The 24,625-nt window shown below is 41.0% G+C and overlaps 1 protein-coding gene across 5 annotated transcripts in view; it reads left to right on the top strand.

Moving 5' to 3' along the window:
* Positions 1-2,766: 2,766 nt before the first annotated feature.
* The window catches only part of LOC147448842 (uncharacterized), a 34,950-nt gene continuing 13,091 nt past the window's right edge, over positions 2,767-24,625 (top strand). The window contains exons 1-5 of one of the 5 annotated variants that reach the window (XM_086521301.1): positions 2,904-3,106; positions 3,292-3,954; positions 4,121-4,357; positions 21,916-21,942; positions 22,147-22,173. In XM_086521301.1, the coding sequence (XP_086377427.1) occupies positions 3,042-3,106; positions 3,292-3,954; positions 4,121-4,357; positions 21,916-21,942; positions 22,147-22,173 (1,019 nt within the window). In that variant the 5' untranslated portion in view covers positions 2,904-3,041. Of the gene's footprint in view, positions 3,107-3,291; positions 3,955-4,120; positions 4,358-19,706; positions 19,806-21,915; positions 21,943-22,146; positions 22,174-24,625 lie in introns of all 5 variants that reach the window. The other 4 variants (XM_086521303.1, XM_086521299.1, XM_086521300.1 and 1 more) reach the window with 4 other exon arrangements.

Here is a 24,625-nt window from a genome sequence, read left to right as displayed (position 1 = left end):
TTGTTGGTAAATCTTTAAAGTGATGATTATCTCAATCCATATATCCACACAGCTTTAAAGAAAAATTTCCATTATGACAGCTTCAAAGCAATTGTTATTACCACCACAAACAATGTAAATCATGGCCATTCGAGAACTTCATGTAGCCTTAAATTAGTAAAAGGTATTTGAAAGCATGTCGATATAATTTAAAGCACATGCAACATGCTTTCTACAAGGTTACATGCAAGTTTCAATGAGGGCAATGAAAGAATATGCCGATAAATGTCATATGCTTTAAACTAAAACTATAATCTTTGAATCATGTAGTGTAAGTATATGCTTGACGGATTTTCATTACACCCAAAACGCATATCAAACGCTATGCTACAAATGATCTACACCACATTGTTTTCCACAAGGTTATATTGTATGCAAGTTTTAGTGAATGTTATATACTTTAAAGTATCCATATATGCTTTAAATCTTGACCTGATAGACCAAAGCATGGCATAATGCTACAAAGCATGTGCACCATGCTTTTCATAAGGGTGCATGTAGGTTTCATTGGCTTTCCTATGCTTTCAAGTATAACTATATGCTTTAAAGAATGTCATTTTATACCAAAGCATGGTGCATAAAAGTTACAGTGACTGTCATATTCGTTAAAATATATTAATATGTTTAAAGCGTGACATTATGCTACAAAACATTTGCACCATTCTTGCCATAAGGGTGCATATAAGTTTCATTGGCTTTCCTATGCTGCGGTCCTTCACAAGCCATTTTGCATCCCAAATATCCATTAGAGCCAATGCCTCTAGCTAGTATCTTTATTCATTTCAGCACATCCCCCCATGATACTTGCCATAGAAAGATCTTCATCACCAATGGCCATTATGGATTCCAGATGTTATTTGCTATCACCACCCACCTTGCCTCTGGCCATTTCTTATTGACGGGGAACAACCAATTAGTCGAGTTTGTTAGGGTGTGGTAGATATGAATTGGCTGCTCTTGGGCCCAAGATAGGCTTTCCACTCAAACTAGCTATGGTAAGTTATCCTTCCTCATGAAGGAATAGAGCAAGAAGCAACAGTTTCCACACAAGAGGCTTCCATCTACTCCCTTACACACAGAAAGGCTTGGATGGGTGACGTCATCAAAGGGTTTCATGGGTCTTTCTTTGTGTGTGTTATGCTAGTGTAATGTCAACTCCGTCTTTTTTTTGGGATTGTTGCTTGGAAAGGCATGTTGGCCATTACATTTGGAAATAAGGGGAGTTTGCTCCACAGCAATGCCTCCCATAGTTTATAAATTGATTAGTTGGACTAACCTTGTGTAGAAGGACAAAGTAAACGATGCTTAAGTTGTTATTTAGGAAGTAGCTAGGAATCAAGAGATTGATTGAGATCAATAAAATAGTTTGAACAGGAATTTCGAGAAGCATCTTGGCTGCTCTTGATTCTATAACATGCACATACACATAGTATTACATCTACATAATCGCTACACACTACCTTCTTGTTAAGTATCACTAACCCAAAAAGTAGAAAACCCCTTGAGAAATCGACAATCCTCGCACTATGCCATTTTTTGGAAAGGTTCTTAGTAATACTCTATGTCCTCAGTGTATATCTTTATGTGTTTGGGAAACCATGGAAGTTACAGGTTTTGAACCTTATGACCCTAAGAGTTTTAGTACTAGACTCCTTATGCACTCCACTAAACACTTTTAGTGCTAGGCTGTTAATAATGTTTGTAAAGAAGCATAGTTTTCTATTAATTTGAGCTAATGTTCTGAGAGTTTTTTTTTCGGAAATTAAGTACAATTGGGAACTTTAATGTCTTGGCTTATAAACCCCTTGAATGAGCTGTTTTTTCGATTGGATCGAAGAAAGGTTTTTCGTGTGCACTGCGGTACGCGTAGAACCAAATATTCTTAAATCATAAAATTTGGTCTCTTTATTTCACAAGTGGGAAGCGATTATTATGGAAGTTCTTTTTAAAAGTCTCTTTTTAATAAGAAAGAATGCTTATGAAAAGGTGAGTGATTGATATGATAATGTGTGTGTGTGTGTGTGTGTGTGTGTGTGTGTGTACGGCTGAAAGAGTAGCACAACAATGGAAACATTGTTTGGCTATGGGGGTATGCTTCTAATTAGCTTCTGATATTATAACACCTTCCATCATGGGCTCACACAAAGTTTGCCCACTTGTTTAAAGATTGGTATGGTATGCCTCATTTTCCTTCGAGCATATAATTGTGTCCCCCTTGTGAACATCAGTGCCTTCTAAGGAAAATACTAATCTACAAGAGTACTATATGCTTTGCTTTGCTTTGCTTCCTTGAACCTTCACTCTCTCGCCTCCCTAATTTGAAGTGGGCATATTGGCAATTTGGGCGCATGATGGAGCTGCGTGCCGATGATAGGCTATGGAATTTTGGGGCCTCGGTTTCAAAAAAGGAGATCTTCATCATTGGAAATTGCCTTCGCATTGGTGCAAATCTCTCTCTTGCGGCTTGCGCATAACGTCTTGAGTGCAAGACTTGTCGGATGCATCGACCTTCTGGGTCTTTGAGGACGCTCTTTCAAGCGTCTTGAGCTCAAACCCTGTTGGATGTCTTCGACTCTTGATCAGCTCAAGCCCGGTAGGTCTCTTGGGATTGTTCCTACAACGTTAAAAAACCTCCTGCCCCCTCTCTCTCTCTCTCTCTCTCTCTCTCTCACTCTCTCACACACACACACACACACACAGTGACACGCGCACGTACATATGATAGCTTTATTAACGCGGACAATGGGGATCGATCCGAGGAAGCGTCGATTGCAAAGGAAGGTAGGTGGCCGGTGGGTAGATCATGAGGCGTGTGTGACTTGCAACATTTTCATGATCGAAAAAAAGAAGGGGAAAGCTAATTTGCGGGACACGTCGTCCGTCCCAGCCGTCCTCGAAGTGGTACTACTGCTGCAAGTTGGTATGGCGCGCCTTTCTGTTTTGCTCTTGGAGGGGCCCGTTGTCGAAGCTTTTGCCGGCCCTGGGCTTCAGCTAGCTGACGTATGAGGGTCCATGAGGCAGCCGGCCGCTTCTTCTTCTTCTTCTACTACTTTGAAGGGCGAAAGAGGTAGGCCACTGCAATATAGGGCTCTATTTCTGAAGTAGGCAAGTAGCTGGGGTCATGATACTCAGTCCAGTACAGCCTGCATTATACTGCCCCTGCGTGGTGCGCCTGCGTATAAGGCCTGCAGATAATTAATCAGTAGCAGCCTTTCATTTCAAGACGCTTTCTGATCACAAGGAGCGCTGCAGGAAAAATATGGAAGCTGTGACCACCACTTCGCCTACCCTCACATCAGGCCCTCCTGCAGACTACACGCACAGCTGTGCCCACGATCCATCTGTCAACGTCAGCGCAGAGCTTACACTCGGTGCTGCAGCTTGCAGTAGCTGCGCCCTGCATCACTGCACAGCACTACATGCAGAATCTGTCAATCAAACAATAGAGACCTGCCACATACTCATAAACGACGACCCCGAATATTCCTTCCCTACGCACCAGGCTGATAACGGAATAATCCCTCGGCGCATTGAGCACTTCGAGGAAGCGGACACGTCGCTTATTATGCAGCGCATGGACGGCTTGCTTAGGGCGTGGATCGCGCGGGCACGCGGATCACCCTCCAGACCCACGTGGATCACGCTGCAGCTCCTCAGCACCCTCTTCCAGATTCTCGCAGTTGCCCTGATGCTCCCGCGCGAGCTCCTCCGGGGACGTTCTCCCTTTGCAAGCTCTCCATTGCCTGCCTGGGCCTTGGGCTACGCGCTTGCTTGCCTTCTCTACTTGCTTCTGCAGGTGCATATCTTAGTACAGAACCCTGTTGAAAGCCGTCCTTTGTTAGGAGCTCATAATCAGAGGGCGGGCCAGCCATTGATCGTCCATCAGGTGGACGTCGCCTCACCTGATGCAACGAGGTATATTCCGGGGGACGTTAATGGATTATGGAGAGTCTGTGTGTGTCTGGGCTCTCTGGTGTGTGTGTGTGTGTGTATGTATGTGTTTTTCTTTTGGGGCCGAGAGAGAGAGAGAGAGAGAGAGAGAGAGTGCTTCCTGTTTTTAGAAATGGCGTGCATATTGCAGGAAGGAGAAAGTCGTGGATGAGCCACAGATAGACAACGGCCTAGCAGCAGCAAATAGTCATGAAGCCTCCAGTGATGAGGAGCACACTGGTGGACTTGCTCGTGCAGGAAAGGAGGAAGAGAAGGTGAAACTTCGCTTCTGCCTGGATTTCTTCTTTGGAGTGTGGTTTGTGATCGGCGTGATTTGGGTTTTGGGAAAGCCCTCGACATGCACGCAAGCCAGCCCCACGCTCTACGGGTAGGCAAAATTTTACTTCTAATATATGCAGAAAAAACATTAAAAAATAAGAACTTGTCCATAGAGATTTGCCTAAACAAGAATTTACAATAAACCACCTAAAAGGAACATCTTTAACATTTCTGCTTAGCAACCTCTACATGTTGTCTTTCTAAATTTTTTGGTTATTCTGTGTTTATTCTTTTTTCTCCTTCTAAACGCCTTTTGTTCAACGCCTTTATAAGTCTCCAATGGTGGACTTACTCCCTTATAGTTTAACTTTTGTGAACATTATGTTAGTTTCATAGAACCAGTTGGCGTCCTCCTCTCTGCCTCTGACCAAGAGTGTTGCACTCGCAGTTCATGCGTGCGCATACGCACACACACACAAAGAGAGATGGCAAAGCAAGACTTCTATTTAAGCAATCTACTATAGTTAGGTTTCATTCATGTGCATGTAGAGATAAGAATAATAGAGTGATTATTGAAGTTAATAATGAGTGAGTGGTCAACCATGTCCGGTTCGAGCACAATTACCTTTACCCAACAACCTCCCACATAAAGACCAATATGCATTTAAGCAAGCTCTATATATATATATATATATATATGCAAAGTATGTAAAGTCTTCATCTCTACCCAATGCCCATAAGCACTCAAAATGTACTAACTTTTCACAAGGTAGACCTTTGGTTATAAGTTGATCACTCGAAGATTATTAGGGTTATCCTAAGCATAAATTTTGACAAGCTCTATGTGCTTGTCCTCAAGCATCTCATAAATGAAGTGATATCGCATATCAATATTCTTTTTCTTCACATAAAACATTGGACTTCATGCTAGTTGGATAGCACTCCGACTATGACAATGGAAAACTAGAACTTCTGCATTGATTCTTATTCTCTCACTAAATGAGTATTTCATATAGCTTTGACCTGGCTAGTATCTGATGCAACAATATTCTTTGCTTTCACTGTTTCATAGTAGAATGAAAGGTACAATTTTGCAAATAAGATCGCTAGTATGGAACTCAAAGACTAGTGAATGTAAAGACATACTAATGTAGAGCTTCTACTATCCACAGTTCCTACATAATTTATATCCGCGTAGCCAACTACACATGCATCTTTGTCTCCAAAGGATGCATAACTTATCCGTACTATTTCAAATATCTCATCACACCTTTCACTACCTCCCAATGCTTCTTGTTAAGATCTTCATAAATGTGCTCACGACTCCACTACAAAAGCTATGTTTAAAAGGGTCCAATGTACATCAAAAAACCGTAGAGGCATAAGAAATCTAATTGGTTTTTTTCCATTTCTTGATCAAATATGGAACAATCCTCTTCCCCTAGTTTTACATATGTACACAATGGAGTAAAAATCACCCCCTCCCTCTGTTCCCACATGTAGCCTCCCTCTATATTGATATGTTTCAATGCACAAAAAATGTACTCTTTAATCTATAGCAAGTATTAAAGAATTTTCTTTGACCCATCTCACATAATTCTCATGTCAAAGGTATGGTCTGCCTCATCCAAACCCATCATGTCAAAGTTCTCATGCAACTTTGACTTCACTCAATGTGTTCTTCACCAGTGATGAGCATATCATCCACATATATGATCAATATCAAAAGACTACCATCTCTCTAATAGGACGGTATCACATGCCAACTGAAAAGAATAGATTGGAACATACTTTTAGCGCTTCAAAACAATTGAACTCGAAGAGAAAGAGAGAGAATCCACATGAGATTCATTGAGTGGCGGAGTTCCACTACTAGATGGCACTGGCCCCAAACCCTAGCACCCCTTTTGATATTTCATTACAACACCACATGCCAACTAAAAAGAAGGGACTGGAAGAGACTTTTAGCACTTTAAAACTGAAATGAGAGAGAGAGAGAGAGAGAGAGAGAGAGAGAGAGAGAGAGAGAGAGAGAGAGAGAGAGAGAGAGAGAGAGAGAGAGAGAATCAACACAAGAGACAGAGTGGCAGAGTTCCACTCCCAGACAATGCAAGCCCCAAACCCTGGCACCCCTAGTCTTTCAGTATTTCTTTATATTGCTTCAAGGATGTACAAGCTTTGGGAACTTTTCTCTAATTATCCACGCGATAGAATGCCAGAGAGAGAGTGCAAGAAAAAAATTATTAATGCCTTTGCCTATCCAAAATCATCTCACATGAAAAGTGTTAGTTCTAAATTCATCCAGTCCAAAAGCAAGCACCCCGCTTTATTTTAGGGTTAAGGCCCCTTGGTCAATGATCTATAGTTGGTTGGGGGTGATTAAAAATCCTAATCCAATTATTATTTGGGCCACTTGGCCAAACTTCGTACGTTGAGATTTCTTATGTTTTTGTTTCTTCTATTTCATCTCTTAGCGTTTAGGCCCCTCGGTCGGGATCAATGGGTTGGCTCGCTTATAGAAGCTTTCCATGTCAGCAGGTTGAGACATACCCCCTCTTAAAAGAAAGGTAAAGTTCCGTAATTATATCTAAAAAAACAACTCAAATTAGGAAAAAAAATATTAGAGGGTCATCCCGAGGGTCAATCAATTTTCTCATTCCATATTGGAGGTCTTGATATTCTGGCGTAGCAAAATTAGCCGATACACCCACACTACGCTGATCTGTAAACAATGTCCTAATGTACTAAAGTTACACACTCAGGCAATCTCACTCAGCTAGCTAGGAATATTCAGTGGTTACCACATCATGATGTAACACAGATGCTTACATATGCATGATTAGAACATAGAATCATACAGTCATTGATGGACACTCCTCTTGCAAATAACAAAGAAGGTATGGCCCATAAGGTATTCAAGGACTCCCACATCACTCCTCCCACAAGCTAATGTTCCCTAGACCACAAGTCAACGTTCCAAGTGTACAAGTAAACATTCCTCGAACCACATCCAATTTTTTCCTTCAATACTCCTCCCGAGAAAACCCAAGCCATGAGTAAAGCAAAAGTACTAAAGTTACACACTCATGCAATCTCAGTCAGCGAGGAATATTCAGTGGTTACCACATCATGATGTAACACAGATGCTTACATATGCATGATTAGAACATAGAATCATACACTCACCGATGAACACTCCTCTTGCAAATAACAAAGAAGGTATGGCCATAAGGTATTCAATGACTCCCACATCACTCCTCCCACAAGCTAATGTATTTTTGCTCACCCCATGGTGTATGGACTTTCTTATCTTCATTCATAAATAGGTGGTGTAACCTCTTGAAACCTTGGGGGGGGGGGGGGGGGGGGGGGGTCCACTATATAATCGTGTTAATATACCATGTACGTTCAATATGAAGGATTTTTTTTTTCCAAATTTTAAAAATTTAATGGAGATACATTAACAAGAGGACTCTTTTAAAATCCTTTTTGGAAAATTCCCATTGATTCATAAAAAAAGATGCCTCACTCTATTTATATCAACATTTTAACATAGGATTTTTTTACGTGCCTTGCAAATACACGTTAGATAGGGGGGTTCTTAATAGCTGACACCTTGAGTTGAAAGCTTGAAACATAACCTTCCTCACCTCAACCTCCTTGGGAGACTTTGTTTGTATTGATTCTCATTTAATATCACATCACTAATGTGGATAATTTTATGAGAAACTAGATCCCACAAGTGATAATCCACATGACCACATAGCCGGTGAAAATACACTTCATAGAGTTTGGCTTTAGCTTGTTTCTAAGCTCCTTAGATACATGAATAAATGCCTCATAATTATAAATGATTAGATGATGGCTTTCAACCACTCTAAGATTTTTTTGGAATGGCACCATCAAGTGTTGTATTTGGTGAACATTTGATCAAGTGATATGTAGTCTTAAGAGCTTCCATCCACAAATCATCTAAAAACTTAGATCAAGATAACATGCTACAAATACTCCCTTTAATTATACGATTTATTTTCTCATCAAGTCCATTTTAGGTAGGTGTATGAGGTAGTAGTATATCCTCTCCTAGTGCCATGTGTATCGCAAAAACTTTGAAAGTCATGGAGACATACTCTCCACTACTTTTATTCCTTAAGCTTATTGTTTGACTAATTCTGAAATCCACCTATCTGTGATAAGCCAAGAATCATTTCTTGAGCTTTTTCTCACTTGATCGAGTTAAACAGACTGAGCTATCATACTTTCTATAAATACAATGCTGGCACATTTTAAAGTCTGAAAATTTGAAAATAGGTAAGTAGCCCAAACAAGATAGTTATTTCATTCCATTGTGGCAACAAGGTCTTTGGATAATCAATTACATATACACTATTCTCGGATTGTAGATAAGTATAGAGGGTAAAGAGTACCACACTTATCCTCTAGCCAAAACCAAATATCCTCTATGAATCTTCCAAGTGTCATTGTAAAATCGTGTATGATAGCCACAATCATCAGGCGCCACCAACGAAAATCAAACTCTTGGTGAGAGTACACATATGTCTCACATTCTTGAGCACAAATGGAGAAGCATTAGCAACTTGTAAATGCATCATGCACCAAAGATATCACAAGAAAATTTATTTTCCAAATATATGTATCCTTGTTTGCTAATGTCATAAGTAGAAAACCATTTTCTATGAGAAGTAATATGAAAGGATACACCTGAATCCAAGATCCAATCTTGATTGAATGAGTCATGTTTTTCTCATTAAATAACATGTTGGTAAAGAAGAAACGGATATAATATCAAAATCATCAATACTAACAGCTTTGATTTCCTCTATCTTTGCTTTGCTCTTGTCCTCTTTCTTGTCATTCTCACGTTTTTCCTTCTCTTATTTTCACTTAAACCACTTCTTCTCTACATAAAGCTTCTTTCTATAGTAAAATCATGCACATTCAAGGTCCTTATCATGAGCCTTATTGAGACGTCCACTAGATTTACTACAAATTGTGGGAACTGAGCATAAACTTCTTTCTCTCTCTATTACCACAAGATTTTCTAGCTTTGATCCACAAGCTTCCATCTTATTTCCTCAAAATGCAAGGTTCCAACTTCACCATCAAACTTAAGGGTACTAGTAGCTAGCATAGAATTATGTTACTGATAGCAGTAACATATGTGTCCCATGAGAAAGCAATGAGCATAAAAGCATATGGCTTTCACTTCCTCATCCAAGCTCAACTTTTGAGCCTCTAATTGGCTTGAAATGACAGTGAACTCATTGAGTTGCTAGTTCTTGTTCAAATGAGTAGCAAGTGTGTATAATCCTTGTTCATCCGAGTCTCATCCTTAAATCTAAGAGTTTCTTCATAAGTATAGACCTTATTTATAGCAATTTTTTATAAGTTCTCCTTAATCATGCAATGATTTAAACACATTTTACCAAGTGAAGTGTAATCGTAGACTTTGACGCTACATCTAACTCAAGCCAATCCTCATCAAATATGACAACAAACTTAAATGGCATGCCAAGAAATGAATTTGACTACTTTTGGATAGTAAAATGATATGGGATGTTTCTTTTATAAAGAAAAAATGATACCATTGAACTTATGTATATTGTTAAGCTCTTTGCCTTAACATGGAAGCTATCATATTCGATCACAAGATTCTGGAGAACTCACAATTAAACTTTGGTAGAGTGTCAGTAGTAGTTGAACAATAACTCAAACCAAAAATCAGTTGAGAAGGTTCATAAACTAGTGTTAAAAACGATGGCAAGAAAATTTAGCAAAAAAATATTCAATATTTTGGCACTTAATAGACAATATATTGACTAAGAACTATGACAGAGAATCTCATATTAGGAGAGCCATAAACAATGAGTAGCTTTGTTGACGTCAACTTCTACTACTTTCTAGGGTACATAAATGCTACCCAAGGGAGAGTAGCCTGGCTTCTAGCTTTCTGAGGGCAAGGAAATAAAAGCCTTTAATTTCTTGATCGAGCTTACGTAGCTAGGCATTTGTAAGTGGACATTTCCACATTGGATTTGAGGGATTTTTTTGGTGGACCAACACCAACTATCGACTATGGAAAGTGGATCGACCAACGCCTAGTTAATGGCCTATATATGAACAAAGTTCTCAAGGAAATTATCAAATTGTTTAGCTCCAAATTGTGAAGCTAAAAGCAAATTCATGATTTTTCTAAATGACGTACAAAGTCAAAGGCAAGCTTGACAAGGATAGTAGTGTTAATGTTTACTTATCTATCTCATTATTCGTGACATCCGAGATCCATTGTTATAAATGCGAGAAGATGCTTTGTTTGGCTCGGGAATGCAAAGCCAAAGGCAAAAGCAAAAACTCACAAAAGGACAAAGGCAAAGGCAATCTGGACAGAGATAACACTGATAAAGATTTGATAGAGGATATCGGCATGGCACACTTGGTGGCGGCCACAGGGGCCACAATGCCAAATTTCTAGTCAGTTGGCAGTTGTTGGAACTAGCTTCAGCAAGGGAGAGACTTGTGAGCGGCAAAGAGGGTCAAAATAAATATCCCGATAAATAATTTTGACCCATGTGTTGGAGTTCAAGTTATTGATGTTTGAATCCGTGGGTTAGAGTTCAACGCACATGCATCTAGCAAGTAACTAATCAAACATATCTAATCGAGTGCACCTATTCAATATTGTCGGTCGGATTATGGATAGTATGTGTTTAATCTAGGATATTTTGGACATGATGTGTTCACAGCTCATAAATGGGTATTCTTGGATGTAGTGTGGTCTACATTTCTATTTTTTATGAGGCAACCGGTGCTCAAGATGGCATTCTTCTAAGCTAAAAAGTTGGAGGCTGCAGAATCGAGGTGTATCCAGTGGAAAGGATCCTTTGTTGGGGTGTCCATGGTAGCTTCTTTATCCATTTAGTCTTCCTACATATGTCCACTATGAGCTGCAAAAAGGGTGTTAAAATTATAGCATCTCAAGTGAATAGCCCAATGAGATCCCGATATTTATTTTGGCTTTAGGTATTTATTTTACTTATTTGTCAAATCTTGGATAAGACAATATGCTAAGGTGAGTATATAAGCACCACCTTTCCCATGATTGTATTATCATCATTGCCAAGGTTGATTGATTTAGCAATCTCTCTCTCTCTCTCTCTCTCTCTCTCTCTCTCTCTCTCTCTCTCTCTCTCTCTCTCTCTCTCTCTCTCTCTCTCTCTCTCTCTGTTGATCTACTCTTCCGCATCGTCAACTTTGACAAGTACATTCTCTAGTTTTTTTCAACTTTCGAAACCCTCTTGCATAATTTTTTTGTGCACAAGTTTTGACTGATGTTAGCATCCGCTAGTAGGCATATGACACTATGAGCATGTACATTTAGGTTAGGGGTATCCAATACACTAAATCCCGGGGTGATTTGTTTCGTAGGTTGGAAGATGTTCATTAGTTTTCCCCTAAAAACTACCCCTACGATCACTACAAGAGGTTGTGTGCTCTTGTGACGCTGTTAGCGACGAAAATACACTAGGTTTTTATAACCCCCGGCGTCGCTAAAACCGTCGCTACGAGAGCGTCGCTATATGCGTCGCTATATGAGTCGCAATATAGAGACGCTCATAGCGATGCTCATAGCGACGTTTACATAGAAGACTATAGCGACGCTCATAGCGACGCTACAGAGCCATAAATAGCGATGGTTATAGCGACGCCCGAGAGAATTTTTTTTTGGTGGCAGGGCATTGAATGCCCTGCCACCCATCAACCATATTGTACTTGATTCACTTTTTGAAAAAAGTGCAAGGGTAGATAATAGACCCAAAATAGTCACCCAAAAGACGCATTGTTTGCAAAATTGACAATTGTACACATCATAGGCAAAATGAATTGATTGGCAAATGTAATAATGACAATTGTACAACATCATAGGCATAAAGAATTGATTGGCAAAAGGAACTGCGGTGACAAATGTAATAATATACATGGTTCAAAAAGACATATAAAATCCGTCTCATGATACATAAGCTATGAGAAACCCTAAACTAATGCTATCTAGCTATGGCTAAACTGACGTCATCTAGTCAGACGTCTCATCGCGTCCAAGCGGCGTATCTGTCGGATTCTGCAAAAAAAGACAATAAGACAGCTTTCAGTAAGTATAAACATATAACGACATTTATAAAACAATACAAAAAATAAAAAAGAGTAAACCCTAATACTAACCATGCCGCCGCGAGAACTGAGAATGTCCATCAGGGCGTTTAAGCCCTTCCTGCCTGCGTACTCGCGCTCGTACGGTGTGGGATCACATCCTGTCATCGACCACTGTCAAAACATACAAAGATTTCATTATGTTAGAATTAAAAAACTCATAAACCCTAAACTATCGAACATAAAGAGCAATGTGAAAACACTTACAAAATCGGCCTCAAATGATGCCCATCCACCGCTCCCCAAGTGGTGCGAGCTCCCTGCCTCTACTCGCGCTCTGGCTGCATCTTTTTGTTGCTTCCACTTGTCAGGATTCTCGCGCGCTGCTTTCTTCGCATTCTTCCAATCTTCTTTGGCCAGCCAATCTGGCCTGTTCCACCCATTCTTGATTGCTTTTTGCACTTCGAAACGCTTGTGTTTGCAGTATTCGCGCATTCGAATCTTCATCAGGTCTTCATTGAAGCGCTGATCCCGTGTTGGAACGGGAAACTCATCATGAAGTATGCTGATGACTCTGTTTTTTAAATCACTTGGTACTTCACTCCATTTGTTTAGTATGTAGTGTCTAAACAGCTGAGAGCAAAGACCACGCATGCGCGAGATCACCTTCTTGCCGTCATCATCCATGATGATGCCGCCGCTGAAGTCGATGGAGTAAGACAAGCCCTCTGGCCGGTGCAGACATCCTTGGTGGCTCTCTTCCCAAAAAGCCGTCGCGTAACACATGATTCTCTGGAAGATACGCTTGATGACCTTCGTAGATTTTCTTCTTCAGTGAGGGTGCCCTACGTGCATTCAGTCTAGGTCCACATGTGACACATGCTCTGTATCCGCTTGTTTGAAGCCCTGCATGTATACACATGATAATAGATCAACTATGGGAAAAAACAAGATTTACAGTGTCTGAGTGAGGAGTGTCAATAGATCACCTGAGCATTCTGTTAGCCCGGGATAGTCATGCATGGTCCACATTAGAATGCCTCTTATCAAAGCATTCCGTCGTCCTGTGTGTCGGCTCATATCCACCACCTCTATGCCAATCCACAATTGTTGTAGCTCTTCCAATAGTGGACGAAGATACACATCCATATTCCCCACTTTATATCGCCCTGGCACAATCAAGCTTAGCCATAGGTGCCCCTTCTTCGTAGTCAACCACGGGGGAATGTTGTAGTTGACGATGACAACGGGCCATACACTGTAAGATGTTGATCGTTGACCAAATGGATTTACGCCATCAATCTCGGGCTCAAACATTGCCTCGTTGGGAATGTGCTCTGCATGATCATCCCCCGAGCTGTCAGAGGCTACATCTTGTGGCCTCACATATGCTGCTTGACCAAAGCGCCTGCGAACACGTCTATTGGGTTGCAAGATTGCTGCTTGTTGACCAGCGTCAGAGTCCGACGAGTTATAATTGGCAACAACTCGATCTATAATAGATGGAACGAACTCGCCAAATTCGTGAACGTGCTGCAAAGAAACACGTCTTGTCCGTCGCACAGCATGCTTGCATTGATTACAAGGACATAAGGCCCTCGTTGAGAGATAGGTGTTTCGGTTGGACGGTCCCACATCCTCGTCACTACTCATAATGAGGATAAAAAACTTATAACCTGGACAACAAATTTAAGATTCTATTGGCATTCTTCGTCTTATCTCTCTCTCTCTCTCTCTCTCTCTCTCTCTCTCTCTCTCTCTCTCTCTCTCTCTCTCTCTCTCTTTACCTCACATTCTCTAGTCATGTCCAATCCCCGCACACCTCGGTCTAGAGGTGCACGGAGATCAGAACCACCGGGTTATAATCTCGTCTTTATTGGTCAATACCTATATTTGTGGGTAAAAGAAATCTACACACCCACGTCTACATGATACTGCATGTAGTGGACAAAACCCCTTTGCCTCTTCTCTAGCTGTAGCACTTCACAGCATCTTAACATCTTTTCACAGTAGATCTTTTCACTGTTCGTCTAACTCTAAACCCTAAACCGTAAGTAATTCTTGCGTGGACTCGATCTAATGTAAATAAGCGTAAATCTAAATAAACGTAAATCTAACTAAAAATAAACCTAAATCTAATTTAACGTAAGTCTACATCTAACCTAATCTTTAACGTCTTTTGGGATAGTTTCCTACGACGTTAAAACTCTCTTCTTCTTGTGTGTGTGTGTGTGTGTGTGTGTGTGTGTGGGTAAACCTAAATAAACCTAAGTCTAATCTAATATAACATAAATCTAAATCTAACGTAAATGTTATATTAAAAACAAAGAACTAAACTAACAGGGATTATAAGAACCTTAAAACTGATTTAACACATAATTTATCACATAACTCGGCAAGAGTTGGCATTCTCATCACTAAAGATGTGAGAGTTAACTTCCGGCGGTGACGCTGCCTCATCTCCATCCACATCTGACGACAGCAATTGGCCCTTTAGACCGTTCTTGCTCTTGTTACTAACTTTGAAGTTGCTGTTGAATGACTAGAGGTTGTCTAGATGGTCATTGTGTCGGGGATGTAGTGACTCTTGCCGCCCTGAAGATCCACCTTCTTCCCTATCTTCTGAAGACATTTCACCAGTACTTTTGGATCCATGGAGCCCACCATGAGTGAAGGCAGCAATACCCTATATTCCATTGAGGGCTTTCTTCACCCGCTTCATGCAGGCATCGCAGTCTATGGAGACCTAAATCTAATCTAATATAACGTAAATCTAAATCTAGCGTAAACAAACGTAAATCTAGTTAAAAATAAACCTAAATCTAATTTAATGTAAGTCTACATATAACCTAATCTTTAACGACTTTTAAGATAGTTTCCTACGACGTTATAACTCTCTTCTTTTTGTGTGTGCGCGCGTGTGTGGATGTGTGTGCCAATAAAAAGAGATAAATGGTATAACCTTTCTATCACCCATGCCAAGTATGATAGATTGATTATGCCATTTCCCTCTTGAATAATAGGTCTTGAGTTCAACTCCTCGTCGGCTAGATCTTTAGGTCTTTTAATTTTAATTAGTTTCCTACGACGTTAAATTAGTTTCTCTCTCAATGTGTGTGCGTTTTTTTGGATCGTATGCATGTTTTCTCTCTCTTTTCCTCTCTCAATGTGTGCGTTTTTTGTTTATGCATGTTCTCTCTCTCTTTTCCTCTCTCAATGCGTGCATTTTTTGTTTATGCATGCTCTCTCTCTCTTTTCCTCTCTCAATGTGTGTGTGCATTCTTTATTTATGTATGTGTGTGTGCGTTTTTGTTTTTGTTTGTACTCTCTCTCTCTCTCTCTCTCTCTCTCTCTCTCTCTCTCTCTCACAAAAACACTATGTGTGTGTGTGTATGTGTGTGTGAGAGAGAGAGAGAGGGAGAGAGAAAGAGGGGAAGGGAACATGAGAATGAGGAGAGGGAAGGAGCATACCTGGCTCTCCTTCCTCTCCTCGTGTGTGTGTGTGTGTGTGTGTGTGTGTGTGTGTGTGTGTGTGTGTGTGGAGAAGAAAAAGAGAGAGAGAGAGAGAGAGAGAGAGAGAGGGAGAGCGTTACCTGCTCCTTGCTTGAGGGCGCCGAAAAACTCAGATCTGAGATCTGAGTTTTTGGGCGCGCTCGGTTATTTTTTTAGCCCAACCGGCGTCGCTATGAGCGTCGCAAATTTCTTTGTAAATTTGCGACGCTCATAGCGACGCTGGGAATTTTTTTTTTGAGCGTCGTTGTGTGAGCGTCGCTAATATGAATAGCCTCTTGTAGTGGATGTAAACTTATCAATAAATGATTCATCATTTATTAATAAATTATGTCAAAGTCACTTGTCTTCTAGTTTACTGAAGGCCAATTTGGTATTACAATGAGAAAAAAAAATTACCCCTTCTGGACTCAATTTACAAGCATAAGAAGAACTAGTGCTCTCCCTCTCTAGCAATTTGAGTAAAGGATCACTCTCCTCTATCCTAGCGTTTCGAATTCCTAACTAGTAGCACTCCTTTTTTCTACAGCCCCAAGGCACTATGGAAGCCATCCATAATCCTCTCTGATGTGCCCCATCACCTTCAAGATTGGATCTCTCTACTGCCCATCATAGCCTCATCACCCGTTGCCATTTTGAGCCCTAAGTAAATGCCGGATTTGTTGCAATTTTCACCCTGTATTAATCCCTTGTTTTCTCTCACATTGGATGTGAAAATGATCCCCATAGCCTCATCTTGGTGGCCATCCACATCCATTCCATTGGGAATGGCCAGGTGACAAGAACAAGTGAAGCACAAGTCTTCCTTTTAGTGTCCTCTTGGTTCGGCTTAGGTCCACGTGCAACCCTATTTTTAAATAGTGTTTTACCCTCCTTATTAAATTTAATTTTCTTTTTCCTTAGAAAAGGCTGTGAAACCTCCATATTTGTGGACTTGGGCTTAGTCTAAGTGGAATTAGAAATTGTCAAGCGAGTATTATCTTCATAAATTTGTGCAAACTTAATTGCTTCCTCCAAAGTTTTGGGTGCACTTCTTTTCACCTCTTGCTTGAAGTGAATATCTAATCCGTGTATAAACCCTCTTGTTTTGTGAGTCATCTATCCCCGTACCCTGTTGCATATCCTTGTCTCAATCCTCCCAATTTATTTGTGATTCATTTTTAGGAAGTAACTCTTCCGCAAAAACGTTTTCAAATCTAGCCCAATCCCTTGGAATCTTTCCTAGTGCCTTGAGACTCATCCACCATTTGAAGGCTTTTGGCCCCAATGCTAAACTAGCCTCAATTGGTTGGTACTCGTGTGGGGTATTTTTTAACCTATGAAGCTCTTGCCATTTCTGTAGGAAAGTATAGATAGCATCTTTGTTTCTATCCTTTTCTTCACCATTATATTGAGGAGTTTTCATGTCTTTGAGGGCTGGATTTTTATCTAGGTCTCAATTGGGTATCAAGAGAAGGTATAGCAATGTCTCTATACATGGTTCCATTGTCCCTGGAGGTGGAGGGCATGCTTGGATCAAGTGGCACAAAAGATTGTATCACTGGTTACTTTTCCTTTTAGATGTACTCAATCAATTTGGTAATTTAATCTTTGAGACCATCTAGAGAAACTAGGAATGTTTGTAATTGAATTTCAATGCTTTCTATCCTATGTACTATCAGTTCATGTTGCTCACGAGATGGCACATCCGACTCTTCCTCTATATCCTCAATCCTATACATATTTTTGGTGTTGATTGGTATCGGTCTTATGTGGTTTTTTTATTTTGGTCTTTTTTCATTTTTTAACATTTTAGAAAAATCACTTCAAGCTTTGAAAAGAAAGGCGGAAAAAGTATGCCAAAAAGGCTATGCACAATTGTACAAAACGGCCCTGTTTTTTTTTGCTTAATAAAGAATGTGAAATTGTTGATGGTGCCTTCTCTTCTTTACTGCAATTGTATGTGAGTTCTCCCCTTCTTTGGTGTCCTCCGAGATTTGTCAGGTGAAGACATCTACCTTAGACGACCTTGTTTGTAGAGAATCAAAGAAGACGCTACTCGGAGTCAAAACCAAAGGAAATGAAATGAAAAAGAGGGGAGGGGGGGGGGGGGGGGGGGGGGGGGGGGTTGTTTATTAAGCTGGCACAAGGCGGCAGCGCATGCTAGATGGAGGCCTCGCCAAGCACAAGGCGGCCGATGGTGCGGATGAGAGGGATGGTGTTGGAAGATGCAGGCTACACATGGGTGGGCGGCAGATGGTGCTAGAGACGCAGGCTATGGACGACGAAGCTACGGATTGAAGATAAAGTTTATTTTTTAAGTTAAATCCCACCAATGAGGCACGAATGGTGGTTGGTTAGCACAGTGATGTGTCCGTGGTCACGTCGTGAGCTCCAACCCTGACGCTACATCCAATACGTCGTCGCTGGTGGACTGAGTATATAAGTATTTGGATGTATGTATTCAGAATTTTAAAAAATTCATGAGAAGGACGAATGTGGAGATGATGCGCAGGCAGGTGGCGTGCGGTCATAGGGTAGGGTAGCGGATCTCTCTCATGCGCTCAGGAAGGCGGTGGGCGAGCGCTATTTAGAAGGTGGTGGCGGTTGCAAACGTGGAGAGGCATGTAGGTGCACTCTCTCTCTCTCTCTCTCTCTCTCTCTCTCTCTCTCTCTCTCTCTCTCTCTCTCTCTCTCTCTAGCTTCTCTATACGCATTTATGAGGGCCATGGTGAGGTTTGCGTATTCGGACGAGCAGGAAGGGATGGCCTTGGGTGAGGAGTGAGAAGCTCCCTCTCTCCCTCTCTCTCTCTCTCTCTCTCTCTCTCTCTATGTGTATGAAGCCATGACAATAAGATAGGCTCAGCAGGAGGGTTGTCTTGCAGTTGAGCAGAGATTGGGTGCCTCGGCTTGGGCAAGCGATGAGTTGTTGGGGGTGAGGGCAGACGTTGTTGCAGTAGGAGCAGCTAGTGGTTGGGGCCCCGGTGCAGGCGAAAAGGAGGAGGGGGATTAACAGTGGCGTCGAGGAGCTGGCGAAGGCAAGCAAGGACGAGGGAGGGCACACTGACAGTGCAGAGCTCTCTCTCTCTCTCTCTCTCTCTCTCTCTCTCTCTCTCCCCCCAACTAGATGCCTATGTGGAAGGGGGGGGAGGAATATTCGACGGCATCCCATTGAGTATGGGCATTTCTTTTAGTATGTGCATGTATGTATGTATGCTATTTGGATAGTACAAATAGCTTTCCACCATTACACGCTTTACACCAAGTATGTATGTATGCTATTTGGATAGTACAAATAGCTTACCACCATTACACGCTTTACACCAAGATCATCAATTATCCTTTGCAAGAAAGCAAATAATAAATATTTCTTAGATATAGGGAGTTTTAAAAACTCACAAGCTCTAAAAAACATGAATGAAGCTATCTAGGAAATGTGTATAGTTTGCTGCACTTCTCATTATGTGGAATATTCACAAGATGCTCAAAATCTCGACCCACTCTCCATTTCAAAGGCCGCAACAGAAACACTTTTTATTACTCACATTTGAACCCAACAAAAACACTTAATGAGACCAATAGTGAGAGCAAAATGGAGAGAGTGAGAAAGTGTATCGTGCTAGCTAGCTTCCCATGAAGAAGTAAACCTGTAAAACTTCCATGATTAAAGAAATAAGTAATTGTTTAGATTTATCAATTAAATTCTATGAAAAAATGTACATTACATAATAGTTTCAAAAGAAAATGAACCTTTTGGATTTGTTCTATAATTATTTCCTTACTTCCTTTTTCCATTCGTGAAGGTTGACATGGTTTTCAACTTCTATCTCTAGCACATATTTGGCAATGCACCATCCCTTTCTATTGGTGCATATATTTTTCAAGGAAAATATGTTTATCTTGTAAGTAAATGTTATGAAACTTGTTCTCAAACTTTAACTCTGAGAGACCTTTTGAGTTTAAACTTTGTAACTTGAAAATTAAATTTTAACCTTACAACCAATGTACGGTGACTTTTACCGTGCCCCATGACCAAACATGAGCTATTGAATTTTTTTGAAAAATTGTATATTAAAAGAAGTCCCAACTTAGTATAGAGTGTGATTTCATCTTACCCTTGTAACATTATCCAATGATAGGTCACATAAAGGGGTTTTAGTTCTACCAAATTATAGAATAGGAATGTGCATTTCTCCACTATCTAATGTAAACTTCTCTAAATCTAAACTAACAAAGTTTTACTCTGCCATGTGGAAATCGTTAAGTTGTTAGGCTTTCTTTTAGTGTGGGTTTATAAAAGTTTAAACTTGAGAAAAAAAATGATATATTGCATTCTACTTTCAAAGCATTGTCCAATGAGAGCTTACATAGGAGGGTTTAAAACCAACAACCATCATACCACATTATTATTTTGAGGCATGCCAAGAGGAAACTTCCAAGTAGTAATGCATCCTCTAGAAAGAGAAAGGCTTAAGATCAATAAGTTACATCACAATAAGACATATAGCTCAAAATAAAAGACGTTGGTGGGTGACTCGAGAAGCAACTGTCTCAAAATGTCCATTCCTAAATTCAAATGGTCCTACAAATAAGAAGAAAAAGTTATTTTCAGCTTTAGAAATTGAATATTTTTAAAACATACATACATTACATATATATGTATATATATGTGTGTGTGTATGTATATATATATATATATGTGTGTGTGTGTGTGTGTGTGTGTGTGTGTGTGTGTGTGTGTGTGTGTGTGTGTGTGTGTGTGTGTGTGTGTATGTATATGTATATATATGTGTGTGTGTGTGTATGTGTATATGTTGGTAAGTCGACCATTTACCGCCACCATAACGTATTCAATCATCTGGCACTCTGTATCCCAAATAGGATACCCATTACCAATTTTCATTATCTCTTTGGCATTCTGAAAGGTATACTTCTAGCGGAAACATACCATAGTCATCAGGATAATTCTCAAAAGATGATTACAACAAAGCACTCTTGAAGTAAAGCTTGCCTATTCATAAAATAGTAAAATATGATTTTAGTTGAAATTCTAAGGTATTCTTTCAATAATCAAGAAAGGGTTTTCCAATTTGGGGATAATTTTGTGTTGGTTGCACCCTCTTCTTGGTGTGGAGGATGGTAGTTGTGGTGGCGAAGAGAGTACACTAGATTTGACATACATGTCAAGCAAAGCCTACTACCATCTTGAGACAAATGTTGTGGATGTGAAGGTGTAAGCAGGGCTTCGATTGCATAGGTGGAGCCGAGACGGGGGCAGTGTTAGAAAAAAACCGGGGTCTAGTGTATTTTAACCGGCTCAAATCCTAAGGCTCAAATCTTAAAATCCCGGTTAGATTTTGAGCTTGTGAACCGGGAAATTTTCACAAGTTTTAGTGTAGTTACCGGCAAAATCTTCAAATTTTGACCTAAAAACCGGGAGAATGTCAAGGTTGCCCTTATTTTATTCGGTTCGGAAAAATGTATTTTTCTAGCCCCTGGACGGGGGTGCAAGAAGTGTTGTGTTCAAGGGCATATTAGCACCACTAGGAGGTTGTACGAGCACGTGAGCATAGATTGAAATAGGTGACGGCAAGAACAACTGCATGCATTGCATGCCGATGTCGAGGAGCTTTGCAGGGCACCTTTCCTCTACGATCGGGAGGGAAGTGTGCGCAAAACATTTCAGCAAAGAGATGAATGGATATGATGAGCGAGGAAGCCCGGAAGCCCCTAACAGTGGGAGGACTCAAGAGTGCCCAATGGCAACTGGTGGGACAATGCGACGCGGTATGAAGGAAACGTGGTGTTGGTCATGAGGGTCCAGGAGGCTAGGGTAGCCCATGTTGAGCCTGTGTGAGTGGTCTCGTGTGCAAGAGCAGACGGCCATAGCAATCGTAGTTGTGTGTTAGTTGTGTCTAACCATTGAGCATGTCAAATGCATGTCGAAACACCTTTGGCCACTTGTGTCTAACCATTTCTCTCTCTCTAACTCAAATATCATGGTTTTCCCAGGTTGGGGCTGCTCTACATATATGCAAGGTATGGACCGTCATCTACGACTTCTTTGTCTTTTACGCTTGATTGATCCGACCTCTGCTAACCAGCAAGAACCCCGAAGCACCCTCGTAGTTGTGTGTTAGTTGTGTCTAACCATTGAGCATGTCAAATGCATGTCGAAACACCTTTGGCCACTTGTGTCTAACCATTTCTCTCTCTCTAACTCAAATATCATGGTTTTCCCAGGTTGGGGCTGCTCTACATATATGCAAGGTATGGACCGTCATCTACGACTTCTTTGTCTTTTACGCTTGATTGATCCGACCTCTGCTAACCAGCAAGAACCCCGAAGCACCCTTGTTTTGGCAGTTTGTTATCAACATGAAAAGCCTTTCCCAGATATCTCTCTGGATTTTTTTTTCGTCTCTCTCATTTTCAAATATCCCGTCTCTTTCTACGTTAGTGATCTCCCCTCTCATTTGTGTGGAGTTGTAGGTTTTCTCTAGTGTCTCAGGATCTTATCGAAGTTGAGCAAGATCGGAGTCGAGATGTCCAACCGGTCAGAGGACAGCTCTTGATGGTAGGAGGGTCGCAAGCATGGTGATGCAAGTGAGTGAGGCAGCAAGAGAGACAAAGAGGGAGTGCATCGCTAGCCAAATGTCGTCTACTTCAGAAATCACACAAAGTGCTTGAGGAGCTGTCTGTCTAAGATGCTCTCTCTTGGAGTGTTCTGATTGTTGGATATGCCCAACACGAAGCTATGGGCTGTTTTCAGAGAATGCAAAGTGAGGGCATCTCTCCAGATGCAATTACCTACACTTGCATTTTGAAGACATGTGGCACTACACATGACATTGACATGGGAAAAAGAATTCACAATGATATTGTTAGTCGGGGGCTGATATTGTTAATCAAAGAAAACATCGTGCTTGGCAATGCCTAGGTCGACATGTATGCCAAATGTTGTGTACTTCAAAGAGCATAGAAGTGCTTGAGGAGCTATCTGTCTAAGAGGTTGTCTCTTGTGGACTTCATTGACTGTAGGATATGCCAAATTGGGGCAAGGCCACAAAGCTCTGGGTGGATTTCCGTGGACGCAAAGAGAGGGCATCTCTCCAGATGCAATCACTCACACTTGCATATTGAAGGCGTGTGACACCACTCAAGATTTTGATATGGACAAAAGAATTCAAGATGATATTGTTAGTTAGGGGCTGATGAAAAAAACGTGAGGCTTGGCACTCCCTTGGTCAGCATGTATGCAACACGTGGTCTACTACAAAAAGCACAAAAAGTGCTTGAGGAGTTGTTGGTCCAAGATGTCGTCTCTTCTAGTGCACTCATTTACGGATATGCCCTACAATGGAAGGGTAGGAAGCTTTGGGCTGTTTTCAGCATATGTGAACTGGGGGACATCTCTCTAGTTGCAATCAGCTATCCCTGCATTTTGAAGATGTGTGGAGCTATGCAAGATGTTGATATCGGCAAAAGAATTCACAATGAAATCATAGCAGCTAAAATACGTGTATTTTATTTAGAATACACGACGTCCCGTATTGAAACGTACAATACGTCTCATAACGTTTTCTATTCTAACGTGTTTGCTCAAAACGTATGTCTTTTCTAGTTGAGCAATTGTGTTTTAGAGCTTCATGGTGCTTGTTTATGTATGCTATGGTTAAATATTGAAGAGTCATTGAGGAGCTCTATGAACCGCTTCATTTGTTCTTATTTAAGTATCATATCTAAAAAAATTGACGTTTTTTATTTTTTATTCTTAAAAATATGTCTAGTACGCGTATTGTACACTGTGTATTAAACGTCCCGTCGCGTCCCGTAGCTGCTATGAATGAAATTAATAGTCATGGCTGTTGGCAAAAGCGTAGTGCTTGGCACTACGCAGCTACGCAGGATATTGATATGGGCAAAAGAATTCACGATCACTGTTAGTCAGGGGCTATTGAAAGAAAGTATCGTGCTTGGCAATGCCTTGGTCGACATGTCTACCAAATGTCGTCTACTTTAGAAAGCACAAAAAATGCTCAAAGAGATGCATCTCCAAGATGCCCCATCTTGGAGTGTTTTGATTACAGGATATAGGGGTAGCTCTGCGCTGTTTTTAGAGGATGCGAAGTGAGGACATCTCTCGAGATGCAATTAACAAAGCTTGAATTTTGAAGGCATGTGGAACTATGCAAGACATTGATATGGGCAAAAGAATTTACGAAATGTGGTGCTTGGCACTGCCTTGGTCAACATGTATGCCAATTGTGGCCTACTTCAAAAAGCACAGAAGTGCTTCAAGAGCTTCCTGTCCGTGATGTTGTCTCTTGCAGTGCACCGATTCAGATATGACCAACACGGGCAGGGCCAAGAAGCTTTGGGCTATTTGCAGCAGATGCAAACCGGGGACATGTCTCTAGTTGCAATCACCTATGCTTGCATCTTGAAGGCGTATGGCAATAGTTATGGGCCGTTCAAAAAAAACGTAGTGCATGGCACTGCCTTTGTCGACATGTATGCCAAGTGTTGTGCGCTTCAAAAAGCACGAAAAGTGCTTGAGGAGCTTCTTGTCCAAGATGTCGACTGTTCGAGTGCACTGACTCCCGGATATGCCCAATAGGGGAGGGCCAGGAAGCTTTCGGCTGTTTTCAACAGATGCAAACCGGGGGACATCTCTCCAGCTGCAATCACCTATGCTTGCATCTTAAAGGCATGTGAACCT

This window comes from Adiantum capillus-veneris, chromosome 10, assembly GCF_014529385.1.
Source record: "Adiantum capillus-veneris isolate H3 chromosome 10, ASM1452938v2, whole genome shotgun sequence".
NCBI lineage: Eukaryota > Viridiplantae > Streptophyta > Polypodiopsida > Polypodiales > Pteridaceae > Adiantum > Adiantum capillus-veneris.
Note: the sequence above shows the minus strand (reverse complement) of the source record. Positions and strands in the feature narration are given on the sequence as shown.